Raw genomic sequence first — 12,389 nt, 5'->3', positions numbered from 1 at the left:
AAAATGATTCATTTCATACTGTCTATTAGATTACTGGATATTAAACTAGCTATGCATTCAAATCAGCCCAAATAAGTTTTTGAAGAAAATTTCTGATTTATTCCTAATCATTGCTCCCTAACCATCAAGATTTTGATCCAGCAAGCTTTGAGAGATACCTAGGATTTTTTTTTTTTACACTAATTCTGATGTACAGCTAGGTTTCCAACAGCTGTAATTGATTGGATTAAGAAATTAACTAGAATCACCTGGACAACATTTGAAAACGCACACATCGTGGGGCCTCACCTCTGCTGCTTCTGATTTAAGCAGATTTGGTGGAGGGACCTGAGAATTTGTATTTCTAACATGTTTCTGAGTGACAGTGATGCTACTGGTCTCCGAGAATCACTGAATCAGAGAATAAAAAAAAGAGTGGTGCTAAGTCCTCAAGAAAGAAGCCTAAGTAATGCATGTTTGCCAGCGGCAGGACTATAGCCCTTTTTGGACTGTTGCTGAACGTGTTATCTAGACTGGAATCTTAGGTGTTCCCATTGGAGAACTCTCCTGCTTTGAGCAAAAGGCCTTCTTTTCCTAGCAGAAGGCTGATTTTCATGTTTCTTGGTACAAATCCATAATGCTGGAATCAGTGAGTTCAGGTGAAGATACTCACAGCAGGAAGTTTCTGCAAATTGAAGTCTTCACTCACTTATTTTCTTTTGTCTGAGAAGCATGTATATATATATATACATATTTGAAAATGATGAAAATAAAGCATCGTAAAAATTGAGATCATACCTGTAGAAAGACCATTTTAGCAGAAATTGCCTGGCAGCTTTAGGAAAACTAGGTCTTCCTTCATAGGGCTTCAGGGCTTGCATCATCACATTGTCAAGCCACGCAGCCCATTGCTCCAAGGTGCTTTGCTGCTGGAGAGTCATCTTGAAGTCTGTTTCTAGTCTCTGAACCATGTTGTCATCACACTGGCACACCCAGGAAGCCTGCTCCTGGGACGACAGTACACAGAAAGCAAAGGAAAAGTTCGACTCAGCATCTTTTCATTGAATGTCAGCAATCGAACCTTATGCATGAATGGGAAATTATAATGAAAGCTTCAAACAACTTAAATGAATTAAGAAAATGAACAACTAATTAGTTTTTAAGGAAAATACCATTGCCTTGTACATGCAAAAGTGATGTGACATAAGAGCGAGGCTTGGTTTTTCTATTGGGTTGGGCAAAAAGTTCATTGAGTTTTTTCCATATGATTGTACTAGTAGTGCTTAGTTATCTTTAATGTGATTTGAAACAATTTTGCTGGATTGTATTGTGACAACTGTCATATCAGCTTGTATTTTAAAAAAAACATCAAAATTGATGAATTTTTGTGCAGCCAGCCATTTTAATATTGGAAGATGGAAGAAAATGATCAAGACTGTTGGCATATTATGCTTTATTATTTTAAGAAAGGCAAAAATGCAACTGAAATATAATAAAAGATTTGTGCCTGGTTCTGTTTTGCTCATTGGTTCAAGGAACAGACTGACAGCTACCAGAGGAAAGAGGGGGAGGGATGGTGGAAAGAAGGGGAAGGGATTAGTCAAAGAATATGTACGAATGACCCATGGACATGGACAATGGTGTGAGGACGGACTGTGGGAGCCGGGGGTGGGTTGGACGGAGGGGGAGACAAAGGGGGAAAAATATGGACAACTGTAATAAACAGGAATAAAAAGGAAAAAAAGATTTGTGCAGTGTATAAAAAAGGTGCTGTGAACGATCAAATGTGTTAAAAGTGGTTTGTAAAGTTTCTTGTACTACTGACATTTTGGCCAAATAATTCTTCACTGTGGGGCTGTCTTATGCATTGGGAGATGTTTAGCAGCACCTTTGGTCCCTACCCACTAGAAGCCAATAGTGAGAGAAAGCCAACATATTCAAAATATCCAAACCAATAAAGTTATTGGTGAAAATGAAAAACGTATCTTTTATTTTATGGAAAAACTAAATGGACTTTCTGGCCAACCTAACACATTAGCTAGTTTGTAGGGAAGACTGAAACACCTGTTTACTGGAGAAAAATAAAAGCCTGGAGCTACAGTATACAAGGTCTCCCATTCTATTCGGTTTTTATGCTGCCTGCAAAAGTTCTTTTTGTTTCCTTCCAATCAGATAAAGCTTTAAAAAATCCAATTCATTTGAGAGGATTTAGGGTAAGTCAGATAAATAAACAGATTTGATTGACCAAAAGTAGTCCTTCAGGATTAAAACAGAAACGAACACTGAATAGTACCAGGTAGAAGCATATGCTGTTTGCATTTTATAAATTGGAAACAAATCTCAAGGGTTGTCCAGGCCAGACTATGAATGCAAATTAATTTACAGAGCTGAAGACAACAATAATAACAAAAATACATTTGAGAAAGTGTAGATATATGCTGCCTGCCAAGAAACTCAATTCCTACAGTTTTCCTTCTGGTTCTGATTGGGGAGTTTCACTTTTGGTGACAGCAATGAAAATAGGAACTTCTAAGGCTATTTTTCAGTGGTTGCCGTAAGTTTTATGTTTCCAGTGCTACATTGTCTTTTATGATAAAAAAAACTACACTCTCAAGGTCATAATATAATCATTTCATAATATAATATTTGATTGAGAGTCAGATGACATGGATTTTAACATAGGGTATGAATCAACTTAACTAACCTCAAGCAACTCATTTAATTTCAATGGCCTCATTTTCCCTCAACATAAAATTAGAGAAATGAGGACTTCCAGCCAAGATGGAGGCATCGATAGACACACTGCGCCTCCTCGCACAACAAAAATAGGACAACAACAAGTTAAAGACAAAATAAAAACCAAAACAGACAGAAAATTGAACCGTATGGAAGTCTGACAACCTAGGAATTAAAATAGACACATTCATCTAGACCAGTAGGAGGGGTGGAGTCAGGTGACTGGGTGGAGAGGGGTTGCGGCACAAAATGTGGTAGCTCTGGGCGCGCCAAGATGGAAGCAGGCGGCGTACCCTGGGTGCGCACAGGCAGCGGCTGGCAGACCTGGGGCAGGGGTGGCAACGGGCAGACCCAGCGAGGTGGTGATTATGAAGCAAGGCACGGTGTGTAAGGTGGCTGGCTTACCGGGCAGTCCCACATTTGCGCGCCGATAAACCAGGCAAGGCTGGGGAGCGAGACAGATCACGCAACCCAGGGTCCCAGTGCTGGGAAATAAAGCCTCAAAACACCGATTGGGGGATACCTGTGGAAGTTGAGGTGCAGGGAGAGACTCCCAGCTTCACGGGAGAGTTCGTTGGAGAGACCCACTGGGTCCTAGAATGTACATAAACCCACCCACATGGGAATCGGCACCAGAAAGGCCCAGTTTGCTTGAGGGGAGCGGTGGAGGAGTCTGAAATCCGACAGAGAGCCGAGCAAGGGCCATTGTTCCTTCTCAGACCCCTACCCCACATACAACATCACAACCCAGCCACTGAGTTGCCCCACCATGGTGAACACCTAAGGCTCCGCCCCTCATATATAAGAGGCTTGACAAGACAAAAAAAAAAAAAGGCCCAAACAGAAGAACAGATCAAAGCCCCAGAGCAAATACAATTGAGTGACAAAGAGATAGCCAACCTATCAGATGCACAGTTCAAAGCACTGGTGATCAGGATGCTCACAGAATTGGTTGAATTTGGCCACAGATTAGATGAAAAAATGAAGGCTACACTAAGTGAAATGAAGGAAAATGTACAGGGAACCAATAGTGATGGGAAGGAAACTGGGACTCAAATCAATGGAGTGGACCAGAAGGAAGAAAGAAACATCTAGTCAGAAAGGAATGAAGAAACAAGAATTCAAAAAAATGAGGAGAGGCTTAGGAACCTCCAGGACATCTTTAAACGTTCCAATATTTGAATTGTAGGGGTTCCAGAAGGGGAAGAGGAAGAGCAACAAGTGGAAAAGTTATTTGAACAAATAATAAAGAACTTCCCCAATCTGGCAAAGGAAATAGACTTTCAGGAAATCCAGGAAGCCCAGAGAGTCCCAAAGAGGTTGGACCCAAGGAGGAACACACCAAGGCACATCATAATTAAATTACACAAAATTAAAATGGAGAGAATCCTAGAAGCAGCAAGAGATAAGGAGACAGTTACCTACAAAGGAGTTTCCATCAGACTGTCAGCTGATTTCTCAAAAGAGACCTTACAGGCAATAAGAGGCTGGAAAGAAGTATTTCAAGTCATGAAAGGCAAGGACCTACATCCAAGATGGCTCTGTCCAGCAAAGCTTTCGTTTAGAATGGAAGGGCAGATAAAGCGCTTATCAGATAAGGTCAAATTAAAGGAGTTCATCATCACCAAGCCCTTATTATATGAAATGTTAAAGAGACTTATCTAAGAAAAAGAAGATAAAAAACATGTATAATAAAATGACAGCAAACTCACAATTATTAACAACCACACCTAAAACAAAAACAAAAGCAAGCTAAGCAAATACCTAGAACAGAAATACCTAGAACCACAGAAATGGAGGTCACATGGAGGGTTAGCAACAGGGGAGTGGGAGAAGGAGAGAGGGGGAAAAGGTACAGAGAGTAAGTAGCATAGATGGTAGGTAGAAAATAGACAGGGTGAGGGCATGAATAGTATGGGAAATGTAGAAGCTAAAGAACTTATGACACATGGACATGAATTAAAGGGGGGAATGTGGGTGGAAGAGGGTGTGCAGAGTGGAGGGGAATGAAGGGGGAGAAATGGGACAACTGTAATAGCATAATCAATAAAATATATATTAAAAAATAGAGAAATGAAATGTGACAATAGTTTTTAAGCAGAGCTCATTTTGTCCAGGTAATATTTTCAAGATAGGTTTCTGTGGAGGGGAGTCTGTGAAGGTCCTAATTCTACACCTGAAACATCGTGAACATGTGTTTGTATTTCTGTAAAGAGTGTCTGTCTATAGCTTTTATTCTATCTGCTCTCAAAGGACAATTCATTCAAATCAACAATTTCAACTGAATAAACCCCTTATCTCCACTCTCTGGTTGCACTATCTCTCCTGATCCTATAAACTTTACCTATTCAAGAGACATTTCAACAGGGAGGTAGCTCGAATACCAAACGCCAAACTTCATTCACTTTACTTCCCCAGCTGATGATACCCTCATAGGGAAATCTACGGTTTCTTCCATATTCCCAGCTGATGATACTATCTACTATCCTTTCTCTTAATTAGTCATAAACACAGATTTTACCTCCTAAACACCACTTGTAAACGTTTTAAATACATTGAAATGTGACTATTAGAAAAACTGAAAATACAAATAATCAAAAGGAACAAAATATTAAGAATATCTAAATGCTAACATAAAGACATGACTACAATATGCTACTGTATATACCTTTCAATCTTTTCACATGTAATATGAATATGCATGTATGCATACACAAATATAAATATTTAAAATAAAAGAGGATCAGATTATACATTGTACTAGATATTCTACTTAGTTTCAATTAACTATATATAATAACTATCTTTCCATTTAGGCAAATATGTAAGTATGTTTAATGTTCAATAGTTGAATTTGCTTCAGTGTATAAATATAGCACTAGTTACATAACCAATTCCATACAATTAGACATTTCTGTTCATTCCAAATTTTTACTCCTAGGAATAATGACAGAATTAACAATCTGGTAACTAGACCTTTGCTTTCTTTTGCACTTCTTTCTGCCCGTATGACAGGATAATATAAGAATAGTTATGATCTTTTAAAATTCACTGTGAAATAACACCCAGAAATTTTATATCAATTTAAAGTCCAGAAGAGTACCCACAGAAGAACTGAGGCCTTCAGGAAAGGACAGGGAAGGCTGTTTTTAGTTATTTTATTAATATCTAACCATATATATATTTTAGATTATTTTATTTATTTATTTATTTATTTATTTATTTATTTATTTATTTATTTATTTATTTATTTATTATTTTAGAGAGGGAAGGGAGGGAGATAGAGAGAGAAACATCAATATGCAGTTGCTGGGGGTCATGGTCTGCAACCCAGGCATGTACTCTGACTGGGAATCAAACCTGCGACACTTTGGTTTGCAGCCCATGCTCAATCCACTGAGCTATGCCAGCCAGGCTAACCATATTTTTATTGTGGTAGAAAAACACACAAAATTTGTTATCTTAACATTTTTAAGTGTATAATATAGGAGTGTTAACTACATGTCCTTATTGTGCAACAGATCTCTAAATTTTTTTCATTTTGCAAAAATGAAACTTTATACGCATTATAGGGGATATTGTTTTTGTTTGTACATGGATAACTAGGAGGAGGAACTTATTGGTACTCTCAAAGAATTGAATTTCACTTCTTACTATAAACTCAAACTCACTATTTTCTTACTAGTTAGCTTTCACCAAGAAAAATGATAATCTAAAACCAAACTTAGAGAAATAAAGTCACAGGACATTATTCCAGCTTTTCAAGTCTGGCTTTATACTATACTTCATTTTGCTGCTCTCAAGAGTGAAAATATACTGAGAGAATATATTGTAAATATTCCCTTGTAAAAGGAATCTGAATATTTTAATTTTATAATGGAAAAAGCTAAGGATGAACATTAAAGACATTCTTACCTTACAAATAAATTACATTCAAGATGGTAGAGTTAGTAGCCTTAAAATCAGATTTTTTTTAAAATACAGAAGCACAAGTACATACAATAGTTAGGTTATCAGGTAAACCCATTGAAACCCATTTTTGCCCATAATGTAGATGAAAAACTATCCATTCACATACAAAAAATTAGGAAATAATACCACTGTAATGCTATCAATTAAAAAAAAACAATTATACTGCACCAAAATATTATCCTGAATGCACGAAGAAAAGAAGATATAATTAGAGAAGACTGAAGTGGTAAAAGATATATGTATATCCAGAAAGAAACTTTTTAGTATGTGCAGGCTCCTTGAGTATGATAATATTGATCCTTACATGTAATTTCACTATTTTTAATTAAAATTTCTTCATTAGAAGACCATCACCCTTATATGTGTCAGTCTCACTGAAGTTAATCTTGTAGGGACGGGGCAACTTCCAAATGAACAGGGGATAGGTGAAGAGGGTGATAAAGGTGGAACACTAGGTGGTAGACAGAAAACTAGAGGATCAGAAAACCAGGCAAAAGTGGGAACAGAAAAGGAAAAGAATGGCGTTAAAGATGGAATATGCTACTCTGAGAAAGATTACTCATTAAAATGAAAAGTGACGTTAGAAGTAAAACATAGGGGGAAAGAAAGGGTACAGCACTGTCTCCATGGTCTTCTGAGGAAAGGAAGGAGGATTTGGAGGGTAGATGCTTAATCACGTTGTGTGGACCCAGGAAAACTTGGTAGCTGAGAACACAAGAAGGGAAAAAGTAGCCTCAATATTGGTGGGTGGAGAGTGAGTAGTAGAGTAGACATATAATCGACCATTTATATGCAAAGATGTTATGAAGGTTGGTGTTTATAACCTGGAAAAATTCCTTTCTGTAAATACTTCTTAGAGTTGCAGACATACAAATACACAAATAAAAATCTGTTGACAGAAAATATGTTAACAGAAAATTTAAAATCTCAGCTATTATTAAGAATCATTAATTTATTTCCTGTGACTGAACTTAATCAAACCCGTGACCCTTAGGGTTTGCAAGCTGGCACTCAATTCACTGAGCCACACCATTTCATTTTTTTTTGATGGGCTCTTTTGAAGCACAAAAGTTTTTAACTTTTATGCTCAGTTTATGTATTTTTTCTTTTATTATTATTTCTATTTTTAGTGAGCAATGGCACTGTTTTATATGGTAACAATTAGCTTTATTGCTTTAATATATAAAATGAACTATTAGTTGAAATTCCAAATAATATTCCTAAATTAGCTCTTTTTAAGTGTACTTTAAAGTACAAGTTGAGTAGTCTGATCAGAACTTTCAAATATATTTTCTCCATTTGGATGATCAAAATAGCCAAATATATTGCACCTAACTCTTTTCAAATGAACAAATATCAGGCACCTATAGGAAACTCAGAAATAGAGTTATTCTTTGTTCTATCTAGATGGGGCACTATTACAAACAAATACTTCTTGTGTGTTACAATGTGAAGAACTTACTAAATATGTAAACAATAATTTAAGACAGGTGTTATAAAGTACAGAAAGTAAAGGCCAGAGTAGTTAAGTAACTTGTCAAGATCCCCCAGCTAGAAGATGGAACAATTTAACCTCCTGCTTATCTAACTTCAATGACTGTGCGTGTCCTTAGTCCATTAACTATTCAGCCAACCCTGGTAACATGTGTTTTCTTCTAGTACAATAAACCTTAGCAGATTTCAATCACAAAACAGAGCAGCAGTAAAGTCACAGCTGAGTGAAACTCTCCTCTTTCAGGACACTGTGAATAGAGATGTTGCCTGTGTATTGATGAAACTTTGCAAAAAAAATATGATGATCCTAACTAAGATGAAAAAATTAAGCGTCTTCCCTTAAAAGACATGTTTTGCAAGGAAACAGAGTACCTGGACATTGGCAAAGTCAACACGGTTGAGGTCGTTGAGCATCTGGTTGATCTGAGAAGTGTTCTGGAGCACTGCACGAGCTGCCTGGGCCAGGTGATTGAGCGACGTGTATCTTCGCAGAGTCTGGGCAAAGGCACTTACAGCGGCAACCTGTAAAGAAATCCAATTAAATTGGGATTTTTTTCCTTCAGTAAAAGAAACCACTGCAAATGTTTAAACCTTTGTTCCCTTGCCAAATTTTAAATGCTTCCCTCTGAAACTTATTGCAAATTCATTTGGTGAGAGAGCTAACTTGTAAATTATGTCATTTAACTTTCTAAACAAAGTATTATTTTCCTTTTAAGTGGGTTGAGGTCAAGACTAAAACAGACTCCCACATTCTTCAACATCTGAGTGCAACATTAATTAAACCAGTTTTACAAGTAACTACTCATCCACAGTAAGAAATGACTTTCTCTAGGGAAGCAGGAAAAATGTTGATTTTCCTTTTTTTTCTACTCTCTATAGAATAGTCAATTACAAACTTAGCAAATAATATTTTTTCTTTTTACTTGGAAAACCAAACTATAGAGCCTTACTTTTTTAAATGGATAAAAGTATATACTTTCCAAAGTGCTGTCATTCAGATTCATTTACTACCTTTATGTTATAGAAATCTGGGTAATTCTGAGGTGAAAAAAGTGTCAACAGCCTTTTTAACAACATATATATAGCTGGTAAACTTATTAGATACAAGCAACAAGAACTCTTTCAGAATGTAAATTTCTATAAAAGGGCTAGTCAGAATACCTTCATTTGCCCTTAGCCCTTCAAAATCTACTTTCCACCCTTCTCTATTCTGCTCTGTGCCAGAAAGATCAGCCTGAAAGTAAAATACTACAGTACCTCCCTCCTTACACTCTAACTTCCAGGTGGCTTCCAATGACAGGCACCGGAAAAACACTGAAGGATGGAAATAAAGAGTGGTCAAGTACTTACCTCCCCACAATTACTATTTTCTCCCTGTTTTTGCAGAGTCTCCTTTCTATTTCTAAGATCACATCCTATAGCAAGAAGAGGCTCCCTTAATGCCACAACTTTCACCTCCTTCCCCTTCAGACCTAGGGATATTCAGGACTTGTTACTATGGCCAGTCCTGAGGTATTTTAGCATTCCTTTTCTTAACTCTGTTTACACCTTTGGAAATAAAACCTTCTTAAATCCTCTTCAATTATTTTAGCCTTTGGATATACCATGTGTTTCCTGCTGCAACCCTGAATGAACTGGGTTACAATGAAAGGTATCAAAGATAGTGCCAAAAAATAAAAGTCTAGGTAAACATCTAAGTCTCATGATCTTATGGAAACTTGTTACATGCACTGCAGATCTAATGAGCATTTAAATACATTTATAGGCATGCATGGCATGGCATTAAATCACTATTGGTACAGAAGAAGCAACTGATTGAATAGTCAGATGGTGAGTGGCTGAATGCATTGACAGGTCAAAGGATGCTCTACTGTCATAGTGAAATATTTTAGGACAATGTGGATCTTGGGGGAACTTCGCTCACCTTCCAAACAGAGTCTTACACTTTTCCTCACTTCTGTGGTTTATATTAATCAAGTACAAACTACGTGTTGGGCACTGTGTTAAGTGCCTCATATACTATTTGTTCAATTCTCATCACCATCCTACTAGACACATATTATGACTTAAAGAGGTAAGTAGCTTGCTCAAGGTTCCACAGAGACTATATTACAGTGAGAGGATATGGACCCGGGTATTATGATAACAATGGCCAGTCACAATCTCATTATTCTATTTCTTCTGTCAGAGTAGACTATCTTCATTAATTGAGTATTTGGCTGAAAAAAATGCTGCACACCAGTGAGAGAGGAATAGCAGAAGGTACCTTCCACCAAGGTGAATCAAATACAATCTAGAAATCAATGAGATGGCCAATATGGTGGCTGGATTACTACCATATCCACTTTGATGACATGGGAAGGGAGTTGCTTTCAACTGTTTGATGTTCTATTATAAATATGACTGATTCTGCCAAGTTAGAAATCATTCCATCATACTCAAATAGCGCCTCCTTTATTTGCCTGCCTCAATATGGCACTCCAGAACAGCACTGCCATGGAGAACTTTCTATAATGATGGGCATGCAGTACATAGGTGTTGCCAAATATGGTACCCACTATCCATATGGTGCTATGGAGCACTTGAAATGTAGTCAGTGTGACAGAGGAACTAAATTTTAAATTAACTTAAATTTAAAATTCAAATGTAAATAGCCACATGTGGCTATCCCTACTGTATTAACAGCATAGTTCTAAAGCAAAAATATAAGCTGGAATATCAATGAAATGTCTTTTCTGTATGTTTAGAAATACACAGTGTTACTATAAAACTTTACTCCAAGCAGAAAAACTGGGAGCTACTTGTCTTTGCAAACAGACTTGTTAGCTACAAGAGCATCACTCTATCAACTAGACCCCCAAATTCAAAGATAATGGATATTGTTGGAGTCTGATGGTAGATATAGTCATTGACAAAAACCCATAAATGTAATTTTTGGTATGAAAGTTTAGGCAAAATGAGTTCAACCCTGCCGTGGGGAATGTTTACAGATTAATCTAAAGTGACATGGTCTGTAGTGGGTGACTGGAGACTGGAATTCATATTTCTGGTTAAACAGTTTACATTCCTGATGTACACTGATTAATTATGAGATAATTGTTCACTTTAAAAAATGATTACTTGATTCACAAAAGCATTCTCCAGTATTAAAAAAAATCCTGAAAGGAAAGGACTATTAACTTCTATGGACTTTTCACAGCATGATGAGCATTGCAGGGGACTTAAAAAAACCTAAAACTCATTAAACTGAGAATTATATGAACATCCAGGCTATTCTTTTTAATATCTGAAATTAAGCAATCTGAAATATATACTTTATATAAGGTATATAAATACACCACATTTAAAATGCTTCTGTAGTCTTTTGGAAAGGTGTATTATTAAATATCTCTTGTGCAAGTTCTTATTACATGGTTATAATATAAAAATATAAAAATCAGTTTTAAAATATATATATTATAATAGCAACATTTTAAATAATGTCATTTCACAGGACACATAAAATTCAAAGTCCAGAATAATTTCCTAAACACAAAATAAAAAGCAAAGCTGTAAAAGTGTACCTTGGTTTGTATCATTCTCTGTGGAATATTGTTCATGGCATTGGAAAGCCAACCTTCAAGGCTTTTTGCAAAATTTCGAATGGCTTGGGTCAAGGCACCTAAATGTTAAAGAATAAAAGTAGAACGAAAAAGATGCAAAAGAACATTAATCTTTATGCTAGAATAAGGGAAAACATGCATATATGACATTTGAAATAGCACAGAACTTATATTGTCCTCACTGATGAGACTTTATTTAACATTATTTCTAACCTTGAAAGCATTCAAGAATTCTATTTTGGGTTTAGTTTTTTTTTCTTTTAAAGCTATGTTGCTCCCAGAAACTTATTATACTTGGTTAGGAAATGGAAATATTCAAACATTTTTGCTTATAGCAACATATACCAGTTGTGAATATACTTATGGAATTTTCTATCTCAGACAAAACACTTTTCATTTACAGCTCTGTGCTCAAAGCCTATTTCCCTTGCAAGTTCTTCATCTTGACTTTTCAAGCTCTTAATCTATTTTCTTTTAGTTAAAAAGAGGAAAATGCAAAGCTTCCTCTCTTTCTCTAAGCCTCTGTTTACATCAGAACATATCAGTTAGAGTAGTTATTTCTCAATCTTACTGAAAAAAGTAAGGTAACAATTAAAACTGCCTAAC

The 12,389-nt window shown here is 36.3% G+C and overlaps 1 protein-coding gene across 1 annotated transcript in view; it reads right to left on the bottom strand.

Moving 5' to 3' along the window:
• Positions 1-12,389, bottom strand: part of RFX3 (regulatory factor X3) — a 232,094-nt gene that overhangs the window by 32,851 nt on the left and 186,854 nt on the right. Inside the window, exons 15-17 of the mRNA XM_045840638.1 lie at positions 11,745-11,842; positions 8,554-8,703; positions 778-986 (exon numbers count right to left, since the gene is read on the bottom strand). Of these exons, the coding sequence (XP_045696594.1) occupies positions 778-986; positions 8,554-8,703; positions 11,745-11,842 (457 nt within the window). The remainder of the gene's footprint in view (positions 1-777; positions 987-8,553; positions 8,704-11,744; positions 11,843-12,389) is intronic.

Source organism: Phyllostomus hastatus, unplaced genomic scaffold, assembly GCF_019186645.2.
Source record: "Phyllostomus hastatus isolate PE091 unplaced genomic scaffold, TTU_PhHast_1.1 phas_contig_34, whole genome shotgun sequence".
Lineage (NCBI taxonomy): Eukaryota > Metazoa > Chordata > Mammalia > Chiroptera > Phyllostomidae > Phyllostomus > Phyllostomus hastatus.
The sequence above is the reverse complement of the archived record's forward strand: the minus strand, read 5'-3'. Positions and strand labels throughout refer to the sequence as shown.